The sequence below is a fragment of the Rhinolophus sinicus genome, chromosome 5 (genome assembly GCF_057876585.1).
Source record: "Rhinolophus sinicus isolate RSI-liver-muscle chromosome 5, RSI-T2T, whole genome shotgun sequence".
NCBI lineage: Eukaryota > Metazoa > Chordata > Mammalia > Chiroptera > Rhinolophidae > Rhinolophus > Rhinolophus sinicus.
The window spans coordinates 13194155-13220655 of NC_142505.1; the positions used below are offsets into that span (position 1 = coordinate 13194155).

Consider the following 26501-nt stretch of genomic DNA (forward strand, 5'->3'; position numbering starts at 1 on the left):
ACATACTATACTATACGTATGTTACTATAACATAAGACCCGGTCTTATATAAGACTGAGTGTTATACTAATTTTTGCTCCAAAAGACGCATTAGAGCTGATTGTCTAGCTAGGTCTTATTTTCGGGGAAACACGGTAGTTATTTAACCATGGATTTCTCTAAGCCTGTTTTCCAATCTATGGAAATGACTCATAACAGCTGCTGGAGGATTACTGTGAGAATTAAGACCATATTGGATACGGAAGTGCTAAGAGTGTCTGCTACATAGCTAGGAGCTCAATAAATGCACCTTTTCCTTCCCCGAATAGTCCTTTCTATGTCATTCACAATACAAGCAAACAAAATACAAAAGGCGGTCCTTGCCATTTGACTGGGGATTTATCCTGACGTGTATTTAAATCCTGGTCCCTGTTTAAGAAAGCAGACTTTAAATCTCCTACAGGAGGGGAGCACGTTCTCTTCATCCTTTTATACCAACTTTGCATTACCAAATAAGCCCTATGGGTTTTGTGGGCACCCTAATCACTTTTAAATAAAGAAATCAAATATTTGTTCAAGATTATAAATGTAATAGCATATTCAACCTTTTCTTAGTAGCAGCGAAAAGGACTGCCAACAAGCTTTTGAAGAACATATTTAATGCCAAGAAATAGACTATTGACAAGTAATCCCCCTACCAGACAAACCCCTTGTTTCTTTGTAGCAGAGAGCTCTTATCACAGACCTAGTTTATGGAGTCCCTGCCTTAGCTAAACTACTGCTAAAACTCCACTAGGGGTGTTTTTCTCAAAGGCTCACAGAATTATGATTGCAATGTTTTTGTACAGTGTACCAAATAACTCAGTGTTCAGGGAGATGACATCTGAAACTGTGAAGGGCACAGTATTAAACAGACTGAAATTTAAGAAGCACACATTTCAAACGTGAACTTGACCCCTGCCTTACCTTGTGCTGACTGACGCTCCATATCCTTATGATGGAGTCTCGACCTGCCGTGAAAAGTCTATTGAGTGCTGGGTCCAGCTGCAGCGCATTGACTCCATTTCGATTGTACTTCTCCACTTCATCTCGAATAACATAAGAAACCTGACAAACAAGTCAACATTTGCTTTTTATGAAATTACAAAACATGCAATAAAATGTAGCCTACTAGTCGGGCCGGCCCGCTGGCTCAGGCGGTTAGAGCTCCATGCTCCTTACTCCGAAGGCTGCCGGTTCGATTCCCACATGGGCCAGTGGGCTCTCAACCACCAGGTTGCCGGTTCAACTCCCGCAAAGGATGGTGGGCTGCGCCCCCTGCAACTAGCAACTGGCAACTGGACCTGGAGCTGAGCTGCGCCCTCCACAACTAAGACTGAAAGGACAACAACTTGACTTGGAAAAAAGGCCTGGAAGTACACACTGTTCCCCAATAAAGTCCTGTTCCCCTTCCCCAATAAAATCTTTAAAAAAAAAAAAAATGTAGCCTACTTAGTGGCCAATCTGCAATTTGAAATCTTGTATTTTCCAGTATAAAACTTATTTTTCAATCCAATAAAATTTTTAACTCTATGGAGACTGATGGGCTGCAAAGAGAAGGATGACATTAAGAAAAGACTCATCTAAGATCAGCAAGTCTGATGCAAAACTACTGCCATCACTTCTTAACACCGAGTTGTCTTTAATCCATGTCCCACAAAGCAGCTAGAACAATGTTTACAAATGTAAACTGGAATGTGTCTGACCCCAGCTCAGAAACCTCTAGACTCACAATATGATCTTAACTCTATAACATGGCCTCAAGTGCCTTGTCACCTTTCCTGCCACTCATCTTTGCTCTCTGCCCCCATTCCTGGCACACACTGTACCTCTAGTCATACGTGCTGCTCCCCTCTCTTCCTCCCACTCTCTCTGGCCAGCCTTATTGCAATCTAGATTTGTTTAAATGATGCTTCCTCAAAAAGGCCTTCTCTCACCTGGCAAGCAAAATGAGGTTTTGTGTTCCTCTAACTCACTAAATGTTTCCTTCAGAGCACTTTCCCTACTTTGTTACTATAAGTAAGTTGTCTGCTTCATGTGAAACCCAAGAGAATCAACCAAAAGCAATTATAATTATGAAATAGTCAACAAGCTACCTGCAGCCATAGCAAAACTTTTCTAATTTAATGAAATAACCAGTTAAGAATATAATGGGGGGAGGGGGGGGAGACTGGGGGAGAGACCCAATTACAATAGCAACAAGAATACCTAGAAATAACGGATAGAACAAGGTACATAAAGGAAAAACTTGGGCCGGCCCGGTGGCTCAGGTGGTTGGAGCACCGTGCTCCTAACGCCGAGGTGGTTGGTTTGATTCCCACACAGGCCAGTGAGCTGCACCTCCTACAGCTAAGATTGTGAACAACGGTTCTCCCTGGAGCTGGGCTGCCGTGAGCAGCCAGAGGTTGGTGTGAGCTGCCGTGGACTGTTGAGTGCTACTGTGGGCTACCATGTGCCGCCATGAGCGGCCGGTGGGCAGCGTGAGTGGACAGCAGCCGACCAGAGCTGCTGTGAGCAGCTGACCAACGACCAGTGACTGACTGCCTCAGCCGGGGGTGGGTGAAAGGCTCATAATACCAGCATGGGCCAGGGAGCTGTGTCCTACACAACTAGACTGAGAAACAATGGCTTGAACCGGAGTTGGGGGGGGGGGGGCGGGAAAAGAGGGGGGGAATAAAGGAAAAACTTGAATAAAGGAAACATGCCATATTGTAGCACAGGAAGATTCAAAATGAACACTTCTTGCCCCGTGAGGCTGCTGCAGATGAGGAGTTCCTGGGGTATCTGACACAGGCTGGCAGAAGGCCACGCAAGCTACAGTGGGACAGCTTGGGGTGAATGGCAGGGAAATCACCACAGCAGCTCATTTAAGGACAGGCTCTGTGCCTGCTGTGGAAGATCACCAGAGACGTGCAAACTGCAGACCAGGAGAATCGATCACACTGCCTCGCTGCCTGCCTTCACTCCATCTGAAGATGAGTCGACAGACAGCTAGTAGAAATCTTTTTGACCGCATGCCTTCAGAACGAAACTGAGATTAGTCTGCCACAACGATTAACCTTTGTTTTTCCTTTTGTTTCCATAGCGATGCCTCCTTATTAAATACCTGAGTTCCTGCTTGCATCACAGGCTTAACTTTGGGAGCCCACCTGCATCACTGCCTCCTGAAACGAGACACAACTGTTGAACTGAACTGAAATTTTCGCGAGACTGAGACCGGTTTAATGAGATATAGAACGATCTACCAACTCAACTTCTGGAATGTGAAACTTCCAGGGGAGTTTCAGAGGAGGGAACTGTGGGGATTCAGAACGAACCACACAAAGATGTGTCTCAGTGGTATGTAGATTGTTTTGAGCTAAAGGCAATTTTAGCTTCAGGCTCAAGAGAAACTTCTGCCCCTCCCTTCAACTACCTAGAAAAACTTGAATTAGGAGAGCCTTGCCCTTAAAAAGAGGGTATCAGCAATAACTTTTGACCCACCTATATGGCAGAGAAAATTTTTATTTACTAAACATTTGCTCTTCTTGCCGCCCAGCAATGACCCTTTGAAGCCCCCAAGGATCATGACCTCATCCCTAGCTTAGGATGCCCTATATAACTAGATTCCCCTTTCTATCTCTGAACCTCTCCCACATGTACGGTCTCTGACTTTCTCATGTATGTGGGGTTCCCATACATATGTATCAAATTTGGTTATTTTCTCTTGCTAAAAATAAAATAAAATAACAATTCTTTCCTAAATTTGTGAATTTAAACCAACTTTGGTCAGAATTCCATTGGATTTCTTTCTAGAAGTTGACATAATATACAGTACAATGTTTTGAGGGGAATACCAAGTCATTTTTTAAAACGAGAGCATATTCTTTAAAGATCTTAAACTGTATTATAAAGCTAAAGGTACCAGAATTACAGTGAAGTACCACAATAGGAACATATAAGTGGAACAATGGAAGAAAACAAAATTCAGAAGCATGTTTTCCTATTATAAATTTTTTATTTTGATATAAACATAGTTTCAAATCAATGTGGGCATGATAAATTACTTAATAAATTATCAAGGAGCATCTAGTGATTCTATTGGGAAAACTTATATTCTTTTTCCAAATCTCAAACCAAAATGAATTTTCATATGAACTAAAAATTGAAATTGAATAAATGAATCATAAAAATATTTTTTAAAAAGACAGGCGAATATTTCCATAGTCTCTACATTGAGAAGGCTCTGCTAACATGACAAGACTGCAATTCTGTACAAAGGAAAAGAGCAATGCTGATCTGACCAAATACAAGTCAAAACCTTCCGTATGGACACAAATGTTCACAGAGCATTATTCACAACAGCCAAAAAGCAGAAAGAACTCAAATGTCCACCAACTGACAAAGCATAAACAAAAAGTGAAGTACTGACACATGCTACAGCCTGGATGAATCTTAAACACATTATGCTAAGTCAAAGAGGCCAGTTACAAAAGGCCTCATCTTTTATGATTCTACCGATTCGAAATGTCCAGATTATGTAAATCCAGAGACAGAAAGCAGGTTAGTGGTTGCCAGGGGTTTTGAGGAGGAGAGAAGGGGGAATGACCACTAATGGGTATGGGGTGATGAAAATGTTCTGGAATTCGGTGACCAATGCACAACTTTGTGAATATATTAAAAACCACTGAATTGTATGCTTTATGTTATGTGAATTTTATCTCAATAAAGCTGTTATTAAAAAAAACAAAAACACCTGAATGTCAAAGAATAACATGCGCATGGCTAAGAGGCAAACATCTAACTGGGAAAATTATGACGTAAATATGAAAGACAAGTTTACTCTTGACAACAAAGATTCCTTACAAAACAGTAAGAAAAAAGTTCAACTCTAACAGAAAGAGGAACAAAGATCACGAAGAGGAATTTTTTTAAAAGAAAGGAAAACGGCCAACACTCATAAATAAGAGACATGAGAGGGGCCAGGATTGTATATACAAAGACAACAAGTATGTTGCCTTAACCCAGCCTTAGGAGCAACTGTAACTGAAATCTACTCAAATCAGCTTAAATAAAAAAAAAAGAAAAAAATTAACATAAGGAAATGAGGATATCTAACAGATAAATAACATCATGACACTGCTCTGAAGCCTTCCAAAGGCCTTTCACTGCATTTGAAGTTCCAATTCTTCATGTGCTTTGGTTCTATACCCTACATGCACACACTCACCTCCAGCTGCGAACTAACTTGCCCCAGCTTCTCTCATGACAGTCACACCAAACTCCCTTCTGTTTCTCAAACACATGAAGCTCTTTTTCCCATCCCTTTGCATCTACTGCTCCCAGTGCCAAGAAGATTCCTGGCCTCTCCAATCCCCACAGGAACTCTTCCCCCACTTTTTATCTTGTCTGGCTCACCCCCACCCTTTAGAGCTCAGCAGAAAGGTCACCTCCTCTGAAAGGCTTTGTATGATCTCCTTTCCCTCTCACTTACCCAACTGATTTCTTTCACAGTTCTTACCACATTCCACATTTATCTTTTTTGTTACATCCTCTTCACTAAAGTTGTAAGACAGCAAGAAACGCGTCTGCCTTGTTCCTCCCACCACTGTATCCTCGTTCTAGTGTCTGGCACAAAAGACATTTAATAAATATTTGTTCCATGAATCAGATATTAGAAAGCCATCAGGAATCAAGTTGGCTGCAATGTCAATTTCAGTCTCTCTCAAATCTCTTTTTCTCTGGGGCTTCAAGGCCTTTTATCTGCTTCTCAGCACATTTCCTTTAACAGAGAAACTATGTAGCATATGAATCTCACTTTTCAAATTTCTGGGAGATGATCGATTGGTCCAGTGGGAAAGGGTCAGAGAGTAACATCACTGTCAGGTCTGCATTCCAGGTGAAAAGTAATTTTTAGCCAAACAAGTCTGGGCCAACCTCTTCAAGGGTATCTACTACAGACATATCCTAATTGGATAAATTTTGGCACACACATCTATAAAAGAGCATACTATTTAATCATGGAAATGTTGACGGAGATCTAGACTGACCGACATGGGAAGAAAGCTGTGATATATTTACATAAGTGAAATGTGTGGTCCAATACAGCAATGTGTAATAATCATTACTGTAAAAGTGTTTCAGAGTATTATATATTTAAAAATACAGTTTGGAAGGGTATCCATACATAAAACTACCAGTAGTTATTCCTGATAGAATTATGCTGTCACTCATGCCTTTTGTATATGGTATGAATGTTTTACAATGGGTATATACTACTTAGTTTTTTTGAATTTAGAATTTTTATTCAAGCAATTCTTGCCTGTATTCAGAAAACCAAACAGTCCTGAAAAACCATCTACCTATTATTGTCTGCTTAACACCCCCATACCCAGTCTTGATCGCTAAAGGTAACTAATTTCAACTCCTGGTAGTTTCTTCTGGATAGTTACTGCATTTCTTGAAATATTGTGCTTACCCTACAGCTCTCTGGCTTATCCCTTTTAGATTTACCTGTTTACGCAGGCTGTGGTAGATTAGGGTGTAGCTCAGAAACTATCCCCAATAATTCCTCCCTCTACCCTTCCGATAGAGATACAGATTGCTACTTTTGGTTGCATAAATAATCAGTGCTACATTGTTTGACTTTGTAATTGCTAGGTACTGAGCAGCCAAGGAATATATTATGAACACATTTCCTTCCTCAGAGAGCCTTTTGTTTTCCCTCGAGTTCTATCTTTCTTTGTTCAATGGTTTCCTCTAACTTCAATTTTCTTTCATTGCTGCACCACATTAGATATTCCAGCCAGAATCTGCCCCACCTCCTTTTCCCAGAAGGCTTCCCCCTCAGAACCCTCCACCTTCCACTCCAGTCTGGGCTGGCTGCCCTCTAGGTCTGCTGGCACCGTTGTCATCTTCCGTGCTTCCCTTCACTGTTTTTCTGGGTTAGAGCCATTGTTTTCTGAGTCCCAATGTCTCCTCCTTTCTTTGTTTACTCACTTTTGCTGAAGTACATCCCCCAGGGCCTTTACACTTGATTCGGCAAGAGGAAGAAGTCCATGTAGGACAAAATTCCCTTAGCGTAGGCACGGCTCTAACGTCCTCTAGCATCCGGCTCTGCCACTGAATTCAATGCCATTCTGTTCCCCTCAACTTGTATCACTACCAGCCCCTCTGCCCCCGCCCCAAGCTTTTAGGGTCTTCTTTATCATTATTATTTTTGATTCTTTTATCATTAATTTTGCTATGCATTTAGGAAGCCCTTTCAATCTAGAAACTTGTCTACTTTAGCTCTGGGAAATTTTCTTGTATCAATTCATTAATAACTATTTTCTTTGCTCCTTAAAACTCCTATCAGTCAGATGTTGGAACTTTCAAACTGATCTTTCATCTTTTATGCATCCTATTATCTATCTTTGTCCTTTCGTTTACTTTTGTAAGACATCCTGTACTATTTTATATCTTGATTTTTTTTTTAAAGTAAATTTTAGTATGATGGACAAAACAGAAACAGAATCTTCAATAAGGAAATGGCTAAATTATGGTACATTCATTCTATGTGGTCATTAAAGAATGAACTATATACAGTGATAACTTCCAAGACATATTACATTAAAAACTTATTAAAGAAAAAAATTGGCTGTAGATAGAAGGAAAAAAGGATTCAATTCTTTCAGCAAATACTGATTAAGCAACCATCAGTTGTCAGGCTGTATTCTAAATGCTGAGGAAACCGCAGGGAACACATAAGTCCTCCTGGACTTTTTCATCCTAGGGAGGGAGAGAACATAACTTGAAGTGACAGCAAGTAAAGTTTTTCCCCAAGACATAGGGAAGATTTGCAGGCAGAACAGATGGACGTAAAATAAAGAGAAAAGTAGAAGGTGCTGGAGATAGAAGCAATAAATGAGTGAACAAAGTCCTGGAAAAACTTCATTTAAGACAGAGAAGAGTAGGACTCATATAGGACTGTCTTGATACGCTTTTAAAAAAAAAAGAGCAAGAGAGGGTACTATAAGAACTCTGCAAGGGATGGGACCTTCAGTAGGAAGTACGCATTTTGGAAGAGACAATTAAAGGGACCTCGACAGGGAGAAATAATCGAGTAGTCCCCGAGCAGCAAGTGTCCAGTTAAGTAACACTTGACACATTTGTAGCTGGCATGTAAGCATTGTTTAATTTCTCCAGCAATTCTCCGGGAGCCAAAACAAAGAAATCAGAAATCAGATAGTGGGATGATCCACTGAATTTCCTGTGGTCTTGCTCTGAATTTCAAGCTTATATAATACCCCCGAGTTATTGGTAATGTGCCAGAAAGTAGAAGCAATCAGGAGAAAAACTATCTCTGATAATTTTATTTCAAGATAATTGGATTAGTTTTCTACTGCTGACAAAATAAATTACCCAAATTTAGTGGCTTAAAACACTCGCCTTTATTTTTGGGTCAGAAGTCAGGCAGGGCTTGGGTGGGTCCTCTGGCCTCAGGGCCTCGCACAAGGCTAAAAGTGACAGGGGTCCTTTGTTCTTTCCTGGAGCCACTAGGAGAGTCTGCTTCGTTAGTTCAGGTGGTTGGTGGAAGTGAGCTCCTTGAGGGTGTAGGTCTGGGGGCCTGTCTCCTTGCTGTGCATCGGCCAGGGGTCCATCCTCGCTCCTACAGGATGGCTGCATTGTTTCTCAAGCTTTCTATGTGCCCTCGCCTACAACAGGCGGTCCCTCTCATGCCTCAAATCTCTGACTTCTGCCTCCAGATGGAGAAAGTTCTCTGCTTTCAAGGGCTCATGATTAGATTGGACCCCCTGGGATAATCCAGGATAATCCCCGTTTTAAGGTCTGTAACCTTAATCATACCTGCAAAATCCTTTTCATCATGTAACAACATGTTTACAAGGCCCAGGGATTAGGGCATGGGCATTTGGGCGGGGAGGCATTCCACCTACTACAGTAACTAAAACAATTTTTATATGAACACAGATGTGGACATATTATGGAATAAGTACAAATTTCACAGTGTTTGTAAGAACAGAAGCGTGTCAGGCTCACAGAGGGGCCCCTCCAGGTAATCTGTCCAGGCTCCCCCAAGGGGGGCATTGACTCACCTGCACTTGGATGTCTGACAGACATCTTAATCATGGCACGTCCCAAACCCAGCTCCCGACATCTGCTCCAAACTGGCTTTCCCTGTTGGCTCCTTCACTGATGGAGTTCATGGCAACTCCATTCTCCCAGCGCTCAGGCCCAAAACCTTGGTGCCATTCTTACTTTAGTTTCTCTCATCTCTATCCTGTCAACAAGTCTTGTCATTCGAAATTCAACCACTTCTCACCACCTGGGGGAAGCCACTATCATGTAGCACCTGGATTTCTTGAATAGCCACTGGTCTCCTGGCTCTGCCCTTGCTCACTCGCAGTCTCTTCTAAATACAGAAGCCCAGGTGATCTTATTAAAACACACGTATGGGTATCTCATGTATATTCCTTTGTTCAAGCCCAACAACCATTTCCCATCTCACTCCAGAGGAAAAGCGCGAGACCTCACCATGCCTGCAGGCTCAATGTGATCTAGTCTGATTTCACCTCCTACTCCTTCCTCTTCCCCTCACTCACTCCATGCCAACCACAAAGGCATAAAAAGTCCACAAATAAAGATTCCACAAATAGGCCAGGTACATCCCCACCTCAGGACTTCTGTAGCTGATATTCTCATTGGAATGCTCTTCCCCAGATGCCAATCTCATTTCCTCATTTCTTTCAGATCCTTACTCAAAAGCCAGCCTCTCAGCAAGGCCTTCTCTGGCCACTGCAACTAAAATTTCACTTCCCCATCTACTGCTGCTTATCATTACTTAACCGTTCTTTAACCTTTAAAAGCTTCTTTTCCCCCAACATTTTATCATGACAATTTTCAAACACATACAAAAGTTGAAAGAATTACACAGCACACATCCATATACTTACTACATATATTCTACTATTAACATTTTCTGTATTTGCTTTACCTCGTATCCATTTATCCGTCAAAGTAAGTTGCACACCACTAATAACACTTCCCCTTAAATACTTCAGTATGGATAGCATTAACTAGAGTTCATTATTTATTATGGCTCATTATTAAAGGTGAAATGTACAGAGTGAAATGTACAAATCGAAGTGTACACAGATACTTCTGACAAACGAATATACCAGTGTAATACAAACCCCTACCGAGACACAGAGTATTATCATTATCACCACTCTAGAAAGTTGCCTCATCCTCTTCCCAACGACTACACTCCACTCCTAGGCAATCTAGAGCTGACTGTTTTCACCATAGATTAGTTTTTTCCCTGTTCTGTAACATCCTATAAAAGCAATCACACAGCTCTTTTGTGTAAGGCTACTTCCAGCTATCAAGCTAAGTCAAGCTAAATTTAGCCCAGAAAAATTGACCAAATATCAATAATTCTCACATCTGTTTTTCCTGCTCAATCTTGTGGACCATGACTTTCTGCGAGAACCTCTATTTCTAGAGTGTTAATTTTAAAAAGTATTCTGAAAAGCAGTCTTGCAAATAAAAATAGGACACCTAGCCTGACTTCTAGTAAGGGGTTAGTAAAATCTCCTCCAGGGGTTAGTGAAAAACTGCCCATGGGCCAAATCCTGTTTTGTAAACAAAGTTTTACGGGAACACAGCCACACCTATTCATTTAGGTATTGTTGCGGCTTGTTTCTTGTTATAATGGCAGAGTTGAGTGGTTATGAGCAGTACAATGGCCTGCAACACCTAAAATATTTACTATCCAGCCCTTTAGAGAAAAAGTTTGCTGAACCCTGTTCTAATGGAGGTCACATTGGTACCGCATTTTTAATTAATCATCCTACATAAAAAGTAACTCACCTTGGCCATATGGCTAATTTGTAAGGGTCTTTTCTTGGGAAGTCAGGATTTGGCATCATTCTACTTCCTTAAAAACAGTATCAAAGATTTAACCAACCAACCAACGAACCCACCCACCCAGAATCAGGACTCAGAATCAGGAGTAAGGACCACCCTGAGCTCTGAATAGGTCTAGAATAACTAAGTATCTGGCAGCGTATACTGGTAGAACTGACATTTGTTGGCTGCCTCTCCATTCCTCACTTCTGCTCCCAACACTTGCTCAAGGCGAGCAAATCCCACCGCAGGGCTGCGTAAGAGACCCTCTGTTACCTTGGGCAGCACAGCTGTGAAAGGACTCGAGGTCTGGGGCAGGTGCAGCCACCGTGCCACCCAGAGGGAAGACCCGGAGCTGGGAGCTTGGGACTAGGAGAGGACACCTTGCAGGCAGCCCAACGTAAAGCTGACTTTACAGCACTTCTTAGTGGGCCCTCTGATTCAAGCTTTGCATGACACTAGCTCTACCTCTAGAGTTTATTTACATTAACCAATACAGTGTTTTATTATGTGAGCCAGGTAAGATGGATTTTGGTTCTTTTCCAACCAAAGAATTCTTCTGTTACAAAAGGCCAAGTATTTATATTCTTGAACCATCACTGAGTACTAGGGCATGGCTGTTGCTCCTAAACCAGAAATAGTGGTGACTTTTGTCCAACCTCACCCCAAGAATTTGGAAGCAAATGAGAGAAGACACAGCTGAAGGAAAGATGGAGACAGAGAGCCAACCAACAGATTCAGGTTGCTGGAAAATAGTAACACTAAAGAACCACCAGGGAGTGAAAAGACTTGCTTTGATATCTTGATTACCAGGAAAATTGTTGTATCATACATCTGAATTCACAAATCTGATCGTCTGACCGTGTAATTTGACGATCACAAACCCTTCCCTCCCCCTCAAACTTATCTCCAGTCTCCTCAGAAGCTGAAGATAGTGGACATGTGCTCATTCTTCATTATGTCTATAATTAATAAACAGCATGTTTGGATCCCTCTCCACCAGTTACTTATCAATATTATAAGTCTCAAGGGTTCTTTTTGACCTATAAATTTGGTAATGGAGCACAGGACTACTGCCTCTTGGTACAAGACATAGACAGTCAAAAGGCAAAACATATTAATGTAGCCACATATACTTTTCCAAAATGGAAAGGTGTTTTTTTTTTAAATTTATAAGAGTAAAGAATGTTGTAAAAAGTTCAAAAATACAAAGGTTCATATATGTTAAAGATATCCCATTTCCTGTCTTACCCATAATCACATAATGTAGTACCCCAGAGATAACAACTGTTACTATCCTTCCAGACTTTTTAAACGCATTATTTCCTTTGTGGAAATGGGACTATGCTACATTGACTTGTTGTTTTGACTTCTGGACACTTTTCCTTCTGAATAATACAGATCCAGCTTGTCTTTGTAACAAATGCAAATTAATCCACTACATGAATGTCCCTAACTGATCTGCCAATTGACTACTGATGGACAGTCAGATTTTTGTTTTTTCACAATGACAGCATTCCTACAAGCACCCTTGCATAACTAGAGAAAGATATATGCACGTGTACTTTTTGTAAAACAATTTTTAAATGGGGACTAGCTGGGTCAAAGGTAATAATATATATTTAAAATTTCGACAAGCAGCAAAACACAAAATGAGTACTATGACTTTATTGAGAGTAAAAAATCATGCAAGTTGGTTACACATGCACAAAGAGTTATAGAACACTGGTTTTCAACCAGCGTCAATTTTGCCCTCCAGGGACATTTGAAAATGTCTAGTCATTTTTGGCTGTCACAACTGGGAAGGTGCTAAGAGCTAGAGGGCAGAAGCCAGGATGACGCCAAACAATCCCTATCCCACCCCAACCAAGAAGGATCTGGCCCAAGATGCCAACAGTGCCCACGGGGACAAACCCTGGTTTAGGATTATATATCCACTGTCCACAGTAGCTTTCTTTGAAGAGTGGAGGACAATTATCATTTACACTTTTGTATTGTTTGTGGGTTTTTTTTTAAACCTTGTATTGTCTTAATATCTTGGGTTTTTTTAATTAATTAAATTTTATTTTAGTTTTCAATAACAGTTGACATTCAATATTATTTTATATTAGTTTCAGGTGTACAGCATAGTAATTAGAAATTTATATAATTTACAAAGTGATCCCCCCAATTAGTCTAGCACCCACCTGGATGTACACAGTTATTACAATATTACTGACTATATTGCCTGTGCTGTGCTTTACATCTCCATGACTATTTTGTAACTACTAATTTGTACTTCTTAATTCCTTCACCTTTTTCACCTTGGCCCCCCAGCCCCCCTCCCATCTGGCAACCATCAGTTTGTTCTCTGTATCCAGGCATATGAGTCTGTTTCTGTTGTTTGTTCGTTCACTCTATTCTTTAGATTTCACATATAAGTGAGATCATATGGTATTTGTCTTTCTCACTCTGACTTATTTCACTTAGCATAATACCCTCTAGGTCCATCCATATTGTTGTAGATGGGCAGATTTCATTCTTTTTTATGGCTGAGTAATATTCCATTATATATACAGAAGGTGCCAAAAAAAGTATACACATTTTAAGAAAGGAAAATACTGTATTAAAATTGTAATACTCAACATATACTGATAACAAAAGATGAATACAAGTCACGTGTATACATTTTTTTGGCACCCCCAGTAGGTGCCACATCTTCTGTATCCAATTGTCTATTGATGGGTATGTTTGTGGGTTTTTTGCAATGAACATGCACAGTTTAAAAAACACTTCCACAAACAAAAGTTCTCCCTCATGTTGAGATAAAATCAATCTCTGTGGCTTCTGACATTGGTTTCTAGACCCTGGGGACAAATTCTCAAAGCAGCTAAAAAGAGTTACTGAACCTTCTCTTCTGCAGGCTAGTCTTAGTTATTTTGAATGCTCTTCATAGGAAATGGCTTCAAGTGACTATCAACCTGATTGCTACACTTTATTAGGACAAAGTGATGAGTGTTAACCGCAAACTCTAGTTTTGTACTCTAACCAGTGAATCGTGGAATTATCATCGCCCGCATTCTACATGCCATGGCTCACATTCAGCTTATTAGAACACTCAGTTTTTCCACACACACTGCAATTAACTTACATTTTTCCTGTCCTATACTTTTATATTCTTTTAAGTCTAAACACAAGAAACTGAGAGGCCTAATTAACTCCTTACTACCCTAAGAAGTGTATCACTCTAGTGTCTAGAATACAATTAAATTACAATTTTGAGTTACATTTTAGTCAGGAGCAGACATTCTCACTACCTGGCTTGCATGCTGGGGTTACTTAAATCCTGTCACTGATGCACTTAAAAGTCACCTACCTAACAGGGTAAGGTATTTTACATTGTTTACTAATTTCACTCAATTCAACAAGCATCTACTGAATGCTTAGGACATTGTACTTACCAAGGAAATCAATAAAACAAAGACGTGAACTGCCCAGAAGACTACGGCTTATAGCAATTTGCTGTGATATCTTACTGAAGAAACCCCTTGTCCTACCCTGTATCCCCGAAAATAACACCTCGCTGGACAATCAGCTCTAAAGCGTCTTTTGGAGCAAAAATTAACACCCAGTATCATATGTTACACTATATTATTATATAAAATCTGGTCTTATATTAATTTTTGCTCCAAAAGACACATTAGAGCTGACTGCCCGGCTAGGTCTCATTTTCAGGGAAACACGGTATTAAACACTCAGATTTCAATCTGTAGAACTACATACATATGACGTCTGACAATTAAGTTCGTGAACTCATCCTAGAAAAAGTGCTCCATACCTCACTGCTGAGTATCACTACGGTCACCTTTGAAGTACTCCCTTTGGGAAGCTATGCACTGACTGCCAGCGCCTAGTCCACCCTTCAAAGCAATTTGGGAACTCTTTTCCTGGAATGGACATCAGAGCTGTCATCGTATTGCCCTTGATGTCCTGAATGTCATCAAAATGTCTTCCTTTCAATATTTCCTTTATCTTCAGGTAAAGAAAGAAGTCATTGGGGCCAGATCAGGTGAATAGGGAGGGTGTTCTAATACAGTTACTTGTTTACTGGCCAAAAACTCCCTCACAGACAGTGCCCTGTGAGGTGGTGCATTGTTGTGATGCAAGAGCCATGAATTGCTGGTGAAAAGTTCAGGTCGTCTAACTTTTTCACACAGCTATTTTAGCACTTCCAAATAGTAAACTTGGTTAACTGTTTGTCCAGTTGGTACAAATTCATAACGAATAATCCTTCTGACACCAAAAAAGGTTAGCAGCATCTTTGCAACAAATTTGTGCCCTTAATTGTCAGACCCCATATCACGTTGTTTTATAAAGAAAGCCTGGCGGCTACTTATTCCTATACTCCGTCAGTTACTTTGCACATTTTTGGGACCAAACTAAGTGCTTAGTAATGTTTACTAAATAAGGTATAAGGTACGTCGTACCACATACTTGCAGGCAAACACCTGTAATACAGGGCTTCTACTCACTCTTTGCATCGCTTAAAATAATAGGTACTCTTAAAAGTACCCAAAACAAAAGCGGATTCACGAAGGCATAGGGCACCCACGGAAGGGTTAGATAACCTTTTACCCTTGGATAATAAACTATAGAAAGAGGAAAGAAGAATCACGGATGCACATCGAAGATGAAGAAATGGTAAAGGCGAAGTGAAATTCCAAACCAAAAATTATAGTCTCCCCACTAACGCTGGCACACTGTCTCGGCGTTTCCACCACACCACGGTGAAAGCGCCCGCGTAAGAAACCGGGAAGGGGACTTTTTTTACGCAGAACCCCCGCAGAAAACCCGCAGGGCGGTCTGCACGCCGCCGCCCCGCCACGCCCCCGCACAGGCCCACGGTCTCCTTCGCCGCCTGCCTACGGGGAAAGCGCTCGGCGGCCTCCGCTCCGACGCGGCTGGGCTGGGCGCTCCGGGGGAAGGGAAGGGAAGGGAAGGGAAGGGAGGGGAAGGGGGAGGCAGGTGGGCGGGGAACGAGCCCGTCCTCACCCCCCGGCCCAAGCCCACGAGAAAGCGGGCGACCGGCAGCCCCACGCTCCGAACCGAGCGCTCGAGGGGCCGGGTGCGGGGTCCGAGCGGCCCCGCCGGGCGCCCCCGGCCCCTTCCTCCAGCCGTTAGCGCCGCGGCCCCACCCCTCGCCGCCGCCGCGCCCCGTGCCCTCGCCCCCAGCCGCTACCCCGGGCCACCGCGGCCCGAGCCATCTGCTCGCTGGAGGTGGGCGCGGAGCTGCCAGCCGCGTCCGAGAGGGCGAGGAGCCGGGCTCCCATACCTGCACTTTCCTCCGCCCTGCCGTGTTCTGCCGGTGATGGGCCGCCATCTTGCATGTTGACACTCCGACGTCACTTCCGGAAGTAGCTGGGTCCGGGCGGATGTCCCGCCTCTTCCTCTGAGGCCGAGGGCAGGTGGTTAGGCGGCGGTCGTGCTGGTCGGCTGCTCCCCACGTGCAGCGTGTGGCCGTGGCCGGTGGCCCTGGGGTGAGGTAGAAGCACCGAGAAGTGGTTGCGTGCGTGTAATGCTGGCAGAGCCATTTTTGAGCCGAGGGAGCAATCGGAATCCACCTCTGTGCCCCTAAACCCTGGCTTGCCCTGTTCTCTGGGAGGCCGATTCCAGAGGCCCAACAGGCGTAAGGAAAGCGCGGACACATTTAATAATGCTGGACACGGGCGGCTTGCACGGGTTTCCCACACCCCCAAACTTCCCCAGGCAGCCAAGGGAACTGACAGATTTCCCATGACATATCCCAAAATGCAGAAAGTTATACACTGGTCTCGGAGGAATAGAAGTGTTTGGAAAGGAGGTGGCGCCCATCTTCAGGAGCATCAAAGTATGTATTTAAATAAGAGAGAAAAGGATGTTAGGAAGGCAACAGCCTTTAACACTAGTTAAAATTGTTCTCAGAGACAACTTTCTAAGTTGCAGATCCTGAAGGAGTTGTGCGCACTCTAGAACCTTATACCGGGGCAATGAGCTCTTCTGGGTGAAGGTTTGACTTGAAGTTTTCCTGACACTAATTATTGGTGCTGAGGATGGTCAGACTCGCTTGGGAAAGGGAACCCTATGGAACCGCACTGTTGCATGTGTGGCTCTTGAGCACTTGACATATATGCTAGTTCCAACTGAGATGTGATGAAACTGTAAAATGACCACCTAATTTCAAAGACTTAGTACAAAGAAAAGAATGTAAAATATCTGAATACTTTTCAGATTGAGTACATCTTGAAATAATGTTTTGGATATATTGGGTTAAAATATTAAAATTATTTTTGTGTGTTTTATAATGTGGCTCTTAGTATATTTAAAGTTACATATATACTCACTTTCTTTTTCTTGCATAGTGCTAATAAAGAAATAATGCTTCGGAAAGTTCTTGTCTAGACAAATGCCTTTCTAAATTAATAAAGAAACATGAATTAAGAGTCGTAGAAACTGGTGGCATAAAGCTTCTTAAGCAAAACTGGCAGTGATAACTTGTAGATAAGTGACCCATACTGCATTTTATTACAGATACATTCATTTTTCGTGTATTAATTTATTTGACAAATATTATTTAGCACCTGTTAAGTGCTAGGTACTATATTAGGTGCTGGGGATCAGTAGTGACTGTACATAACCATAGAACTTAGAGTCCCAGGGTAAGACATAACTTGATTACGCATATAACTGAATATGGAGATAAATACAGTGAAGAAAGACGTTTATAAGATAGGAAACGATCCTTGAGTCAAAATCTGAGGATGGGGCAGACGGGTGGCTCAGTTGGTTAGAGGGTGAGCTCTGGGCATCATGGTTGCCAGTTAGATTCCCACATGGGCCAACAAGCTGTGCCCTCCACAACTAGAATGAAGACAACAACGAGCTGCCGCTGAGCTGCCAGGCGGCCAGATGGCTCAGTTGGTTGGAGTGCATGCTCTCAACCACAAGGTTGCCGGTTCCACTCCCGAATGGGATGGTGGGCTGCGCCCCCTGCAACTAAGATTCAACAACCGCAACTGGACCTGGAGCTGAGCTGCACCCTCCACAACCAAGAAAGGACAACTTGACTTGGAGCTGATGGGTCCTGGGAAAAACACACTCTTCCCCAATATAGTCCTGTTCCCCTTCCCCAATAAAATCTTTTAAAAAAGAAAAGATCTGAGGATGGAGTTAATTAGGCAATGAAAAGGAACAGTCTGAGCAAAAATTTGTGGCAGGAGGGAGCTTGGAACATTCCAGGAATTGAGGACCAAGCCTAGAGTACAGAGAAGGGGAAGGAGTATGCAGAGACCACACCCAGCTGGGTCTTTTAGATCAATGGGAAGCTATTGAAGGGATTTAAGCAGGAGAAGCATATGATCTGCATTAAAAAGAATAATTCAACACATATCTATTGCACACCCATGATGTACCACGCACCAGGCAGGCATGTTGCCCTGCACAATATGCTGGTACCTGCCAGAAATGGATGCTTAGATTGTTGTGGTCCGACTTTGCCCCTGAAGAGCATTGAAGTTGTGAAGTCTTTTCAGTGGGCAGAATGTCCAGCAGTATGTCTTGAAGTTCACTTTGCCTGAAGGAGAGACAGCCTTGGGTAATAATTAATGGTCCAAGGCTAATTGTTTGGCCAGTGGGTTCAGGACATGGAAAGAGAAAGATTGGAGAACTAGTGACAGGGAAGACTCAGGAAGGGATCTTCTCGACCTTGCAGAATACATCTTAAGAATTTATTGAATGGATGACATGAATTGCTCTTAGATAAAACTCAGCCTCCTTTTCCAGGCTCAGAGCTTGCTCAGTGGAATCATGAATGAGATGGCAACGATAGCAGGATTGGAGCTAGGCATAGCATCACCAAGCCCCTGCTGAGTGTTCAGGTTGCCAGCAACAGTGACCAATCCTGAGTTGGTGATATACCCCAAGCTCCAGGACGATCAGCCAACCACTTGGAGGCAAGTCGATTCCATTGGCCCTTCCGGATCATTGAGGGGGTAGTTATTTGGCCTCTGAAATACACTTACTCTAGACTTAGATTTCCTTTCCTCGCTTGCTGTGCTTCTGTCAGCACCACCATCCGGGGACTTAGGGAATGTGTCATACACTGTTATTGTGTTTCACACCATATTGCTTCTGATCAACAAACTCACTCTGTAATGAAAGAAGTAACTTTGTGGGCTATTGCTCGTAGAATTCATTGGTCTAATTGTATATTCTATCACCAAGAAGCACCTGGTCTTAATTGAAGACTTAGTTATGGTGCCTTCTGGGAGCTAACCCTTTTTGATACTGTCTTATAGGATGCAGTATATGCTTTGACCTAGTGTCCAGTATTTGGCACGCTTTCTCCCTGTTATTATCTATTGCTGCATCACCATGCAAAACTTACTGGTTTAAAACTACTACAACATCTACTTTGCTTACAAATCTAACTGGTGCAGGGCTCAGTGGGGACAGCTTGTGTATGTTCCACTTTCCACTTGATTCAGTTGGGGCAGCTAAAATTGGGGGGCTGGGACCATCTAAAGGCCCACTCCTTTGTATGTCTGGTGACCGATGCTGAATCTATGGCCAGAACATCTACTCATGGGTTTTCCACTGTGCTGTTTGGTTATTTACACAGTAGTGCATGGGTTCCAAGGGTGAGCATCCCCACGGAGAAAAATTCGGGTGGAAACTGTAATTAATGCTTTTTCTAAAGTAGCAGTGGAAATCCTGCAGTGTCACTTTAAACCACGTTTAGTTCATTAAGACTTAATCACTAAGGCTGGTTATATCTAAGGAGATTCCATTTTTTTAAATGGGAAAAGTGTCAAAGAATTTGTGGATATGTTTTTAAAACTACCACACTTCCATAGGTAAAATGAATGGATTTAGGAACAAAGGAATATACTTAATAACTCCAACTTAAAATGTTTTTAACTGCTATTCTTTGAAATTCTGGGCTTTGCTGGTTTAGAGGTTTGTAACCAAGGAAAGGAATTCTTCCAACAAAGCCTGAACATTTCCATTGATTTGGAGATGAAACTGCTATCTAACCATGTTGCATGTCTTGTGTCACTGGATAGGCAAGAGAAGAAGGATAGACATGGTATTGGTGGAAGTGATTAACCCCGAGTATCAAGCAGAAATAGGTTTGCTGGTATAAGCAGACAGGTCCATCAAACACTCAGATCCCTTAGAAATGAAGGTATTGGTTGAAGATAAAGGAACACAGAGTGGCTGGTAGAGAAAGGAAATCATAAATGGAGGTGCAGTCCTCATCATTAGGGGAAGAAATGAGAGCTGTCATCTTTATTGGTGTTTCTTTTATTGATGTGTCACATATAGTTTTAATGGGTTTTAACTTTTTTTTAACCCTTTATTTCACTATTGTTTGTAGGGTGTGCTATTCCTTGTAAATTTCATTATTTAGTCCATAAGTTGCAGAGAGATGGATATCAACTAGACGTTTTGGACTTAGAAGTGGATGGATGGATGTGGTAATTGATGAAACACTGGGTTGACGCCCTTGGAGGGTGACAGAGTGAGTACATCTTTGATTGTTTGAAGGATAGTTGCAGTATTTTAAGTAACAACTCTTGATGGATAAGCATTGAAAGCAGTGGTTGTATTGGTGTTGGGCAGCCAGAGGGATGACTGCATTTGAGATTTTTGTGGTTTTATTTTCTGCTGCCCACCATTTGAGTTCTCTTTCTGAGTTTGAGGAATTCCCCACTATGTGTGTTTTGATGGTGGTGAGTACTGCTTACGGAAAGTGAGACAGACAGTTACTCACGTTTTTTTTTTTAGCCTTCTTACAGCAAGAGTGTGTGCATGTGGCTTTAGCTTGATTAATAAAATGGCATCTTGACTGTAACTTATGAGAAACTCTGTGCCAGCACCATTCAGCTGAACTGCTCCCAAATTCCTGATCTATAGGAACTGTGTGAGATAATAAATGTTTGTTGTTTTAAGGGTCCTGGTTATGGGAAATTCGTTATGCTGCAGTAGATAACTAATACATCCTCCCTTCCCCATGAGGAGGGCAAATGTCACAGCAGCTTCACAATTCTATAAAGATAATCTTCATTTAACGCTGTCTTTTCTGTGTAACTGTCATGAGGTTCATCCTGGCAGAATTCCTTCATCAATTCCTTAGCATTTTCTACAGTGGAAGATTGGCATCTCTACTCAAAATGTCAGCAGGCCTGACACTTATTATTAATATATTGTCCTCAGATTTTGAGACCTCTGATTAAAGCCCTGGACACCATGAAAACTTTCGCATCCTGAAAAAAATTCACACAATAAGTAAATAAGAGTCCTAGAAGGCGTCTAGTTCCAAATAAACCAAATTTGTTCTTGTTCAGTCTTGCTCTGGAGGTTGGTCCTTCCCTCTGCCAGTTACTGGAGCAAGTCACTAACTTCAGTTCCCTGATCTGTAAAGGGGAATAACAACGGTACCTATCTCCTGTAGTTCTTACGAAGGTAAATGAAATAACCTTAGCACAGTACCTGGCGTGTAGGAAATCTTCACTATATTTTAGGTATTCTTTTTAATCATCACCTTGCTGGGGAAACATTGCCCAAGGGGTGTAACAGCATTGCCAACACATTGTAACTTCCTAAGGTAGATTGTCTCATAAGTTTTATGTAATATGGGGTCTCTCACTTGTAAAGTGTTTCACACCAGCTTGACATTTCAATCTTTTATTCTTGCCGCCTCTCTTTTTCTCAACATCCTGGAAAAAGATTTGTGAAACGAGAAGGCCTTTTTACAGCTCGTCCTCCTGCTTAAACACACGTTTTCTGGCTCGCGATGATCACGCCATTTACTGAACAAAGCGAAGGTAACCAGGTGTGTCTTTGCACCATAGCCCAGAATTGTCATTACCAGGGGGACACATGAATGTTTTGGTTTTTCTGTTTTGTTTTCATTGTTCAAGAGGAATTAATATTTTTAAAATGTGTTTACAAACACAAAACCATCTAGAGTCTTGGTTTGCAGCTACTACTATCTGCTGATACTTCATGCATTAATTTGGATATTTTAAAGATGAATTTTGAAAAGAAGAGTATTTTAAGCTTCGTGGAGGTAATGCAGAGTGCTAAGTAAGCTTTCTCATGCAAGCCTGTCATGATATCAATCAGATTCATGCGAAGTGGAGAAGCTATATCATTTCCTTATTACTTTAATGATTCTTTACTAAGAAGGGTGTTATAGAATAGGCTACAAGACTATAATTAAATAAGTATGCATTAGTAAAGCAAGATCACATAAGTAATAAATACAGAGCCTCACAGTGCTTAAGGTGTTGATGCCCGAAGTGTTTATGTGCTTTTTTATGCCTTGTCAGCAAATCCTCAGGTTTAAATACAGTCTTAAAAGGCATGGTACTAAACGAATCATCATTCAACAGGGCATTTATTTCTGAACACACTGGGCGGGGGGGGGGGGGGAAATAACCGTTAGTTGTTTTTATGGCTTTCTGTGTTTTTCTTACCTGCCAGTATGAGAAATACACACCAGTCCCTTTTCCATTCCCAAAATGTGTCCACCTCTGTGTAGCTCATCCACTGGGGGGCAGTAGAGAACCATTCAGGCCATCCCTGATTGGGAGCCTTTCTCTTATGTGACAAGTCAGATCTTAAGATGCTTCATACTCATTTCCTGCCGATAAAATGTCATAATCAAAGTGCCTTTTCAGGAAACCTATTTGCTCCCATAAAAAGCCATAATTTATTGTGAAAATAAAAGAAAATAAAGCAAAATGTATGCATTTGTAAGCATTTACTAAGTGGGAAAAAATATGAAAGCTACATCATACATGTAGTACTTTTTTGTGGTGGGATTTCTGTACAAGAGCTGAGCTGACTGAGGCTTCCTAAAATACTCATTCAGAAAAGTGAAGTGGGTGTGAAACTTATTCCATAAACTCTGTTATGTAAAGGTGTCATAGTAGATTGTTAAAATTAATTATAATGTTGAGCTCTTAGCCAGTCACAATGGTTGAAAAGGCAACTCCAGTCATTATTAAGACTCCCCTGGCCACCCTAATCCTCCCTAAGGTCACTCATAGACCCCAGGGGTCATGTATCTACTGGAAGCACCAACAGTTCTGAGGCCACAGTGGTTAGGGCAGAGATACCCAGTGTCCTTTGAAAGTGGCCAGGCCGCTGGTCTTTTCTTCCTTTGGGACTGGGCTTTTTTGTTATAGCTGGAAATCCCACTGTCCAGAGCCCCACTTCCCTAAGATCATCTGCCATTGTTGACCAGGTTCTGTCACCAATCTGAATGTTTTCAACAACAGTCACAGGTCTTTACTCTTTGCAGAACCTCTCCTCCTGCTTCCACTGCCTTCTTCTCTGCCCTCCAAAAACAATGGATCTGTCCCTTGCACACCCTTTCCCACCCAGATTCATAGCTCAACTTCTTCAATGAGCTTGGCCTCTCACTAAAGGCAAGATCAGAGGTATTTATTAAGCAGCTTCTGCGTAAGGCCCAGTAGTGTAAACCACTCCTGAGATCAGCAAGCACTGTGGACCGGCAACCACCAGCAGAAGGTGAGGAAGGAAGGAAAATCGCAGCAAAAACAAAATATGCTCTAATGTCTCAACCAATTATCCTCCACAGAAGCTGGAGCTGAAGATAATTCTTTTCCTAGTAATCTGCCTACAGAAACCACAGGCGTTCTTTATGCCTCTAAGCACCTTCAAACTGCATTCAAATTAGGGTTGTGAGTCTAGAAATCTTTCTTTGCTAATTTGTTGTACATGAATGCCTGCAGAAGCCTTTGAATGGTAAATGCTGTGGGAGGGGCAGTTTCCATGGTGACTCTTCAATGCACCCTTTTTCTTGCACTCCAGTTAGATCTTCAGTGCTGAGCTGCTGTGAATGAAAAGGTAACAAGTCAGTCCCATCTGGAGGGCAGGAGGAGATGTGAGAGATGCAGCGTGTCTAAACACAGTTATATTATTCTGAACCTACTGAGTTGTGCTATGCTTGCTTCTCACCATTTCTTCATGGTTGCCCTAGCCCTACTGTGGGAAAATATATTTGCAACACACATGACAAAGGGCCAATTTCCTTAATATAGGAGGGGAGCTTACAAGTTAATATAAAAAATACCAAATAGGAAATACACAATAGGAAAAAAATGGACAATGGACATAACTAAGCAGCTTACAGAAAAAGAAAATTAATGGCTTACATTGTCTGAAAATGTGCTGGATCTCATTCATAGTGAAGGAAATACATATTTAAATAAGATTCCATTTTTCACCTACCAGATTGGAAAAGATCTAAAAGTTTGATAATGTACAGTATTCAGACAATGCGGAAAACCCATCATTTTATACACTCTTAGTGGGTGGGTAAATTGGTATAATCTCTTTGGAGCGTGAATTAGCAGTTCCTCTTTTAGAAATCCATCCTAAAAGTGTGATTGCATTTAACTTAAAAACACATGTAAAAGAATATTTATTGAAGCATTGCTGAAGCAAATGACTGGGACAGATTAAACAAGTGATTGATACATCCAGACAGTTATTCACACAGCGGAATGAGAGACAAAAATAAAGTTGGGTTTTCCTCACATCCAATGAATGAATTGTATGCTCAACCTGTTTGCTAAACACTTTAAAGGATAATTATGGGGAAAAAAAGTAAAGTTCTTTTTTTCCTTTATATCTGCAGATATAAAATGGACACATGTTAAAGTCATAACTGGTTCAAAGGAGAAATCAAAGAAGCACAAATTCATGTGGGGTAAAGGAATGGTGAGAAGAATGCGCAAATGGGGGCAAAACTGGTTTTTCCATGTCCCTCCACCTTACAATTGATTTGCATGTAAATAGATAGGAATTATTTTGCATTGCTATCAATCTATAATTTACAAGATTATAAAATAACTCTCCTAGAAAAAGAATCGGTAATGATATAGGGTGTGCTACAGTGCAGTTTTCCATTGGAGCAATTTTCTGTACAACATTTAAGTGATAAATGCAAAGAATCTAACAGTGTAAAATACTGGGCTCCCAATGATACATAAAAAAAGGACATCCAAGTATATGTACATGTGTATATCTATATATATATATGTTCACATCCACCTTGACTATTCCTCGGTGGAGACAGAAGAAATTGGTATTTGTGGCTGACACTGGAGAGAGGAACTAAAAGTTGGGAATCTGAGATGAAAGGGAAATTTATTTTTCACTGTATACCTTTATATACTGCTTGATTTTTTCTTTATTTTTGCCATGAGCATATACCATTTTTTTTTTCAAGAAAAATAAAAGGAAATCTTTCATAAACCTTAGTGTGACAAATAATAAAACAATGAAATATATAAATCAAGCATTGCAGAAAATACAAGGTAAAAATAGCTAGAAATGTAGTAGTGATGGAGGGGAGAGCCCTTACCAAATCTCTTTCTGATTTTGACAATTGAGCAGACGAAATAAGTGAGGCTGTGAAAAGCAGTTTTCAACAGGGCTGCATATGAAGAACAATTAGAGAACTTCTTTAGAAAAGTGTATTCAAACATATGCAAGAGTAGACAGACTAGTCCGAAGCACCCACATGATCTACCACCCAACTTCAACAGTTACCAAATTCATGACTAACTAATTTCCCACCCACTTTCCCTCTTTGCATTTTGATTAGTTGATGTCTCTCTCAAGTCTCTTATAATCTATACATTACGTGGGAGAGCTTCTAGAAAATATTGTTGTCCAGGCTCCATCCTGACAATGTTGAATTTTACCTGAGCCCTTTGCTCCTGAAAAACTGACAGCAAGAAACACACACACACACACACACACACACAACCTCTTTTGTATTCTAGAAAAGATTTACTGCAAAGAACCATCCTTTCCCATATAACTTAGTTGAGACTCACATGTACTGCCCCTTGTGTACCTATGACAAGGCCAGACACAGACCCTCTTAAGTTCCCGTTCTTGGCCTCTTCTATAATTAGCCGAACTGCTTGTTCCCCCTGAGCAATCAGAACCAAATGCTTGTTAAGCAAACTTTGGTTAAGGTGCTCTCCTTCTGCCAGGTTGCGGAGGTTTGGCCCACTCTCAGCCTGAGCCCCACACCACTGACTGACTCCTCAACAACCTCTCCTGCGAAAAGGCTGGCCCGAGGGTTAAACATTCTCTGATCCTACTATCCCATCCCTGTCTCCCTTTCACCCCACTTCCCCACACCTGGTTCTTTCTTGTCTTGTTCACTCCTCTCTATAAATGAAACATTCTTTTTGCCTAACCCTGGAGATCATATGGCCAGGGCTACTGCAATAGTCCTCCTCCCCTTTGTGGAACAGCCCCCCCCCCCCCCCTTTTGCAATAATCCTTTAGAATAAAGTCTCTCCTTACTAAATCTGGATTTTTAAAAATTTGACAATCCCCCCAAATTTTGCTATTATTTTTCTCCAGTACAATATGAAATGAGATTTGAGAACCACTGCTTAGAGGACTGCACAATACAATTGCTAGGATAATCTAATACATATATAGCTGTGTTAGTCTGTGTTCCTCCAGGAAGCAGATTCTGAGGCGAGGTCTTGGTGCAGGTGGTTTATTTAGGAGGTAAT

General features: G+C 41.6%; 1 protein-coding gene across 5 annotated transcripts in view; it reads right to left on the reverse strand.

The window, feature by feature from the left end:
* The window catches only part of WDR48 (WD repeat domain 48), a 44765-nt gene extending 28458 nt beyond the window's left edge, over positions 1 to 16307 (reverse strand). For all 5 annotated transcript variants that reach the window (XM_019727600.3, XM_019727598.3, XM_019727599.3 and 2 more), the window contains exons 1-2: positions 16217 to 16307; positions 946 to 1086 (exon numbers count right to left, since the gene is read on the reverse strand). In XM_019727600.3, the coding sequence (XP_019583159.1) occupies positions 946 to 1086; positions 16217 to 16264 (189 nt within the window). In that variant the 5' untranslated portion in view covers positions 16265 to 16307. The remainder of the gene's footprint in view (positions 1 to 945; positions 1087 to 16216) is intronic.
* Positions 16308 to 26501: the final 10194 nt, after the last annotated feature.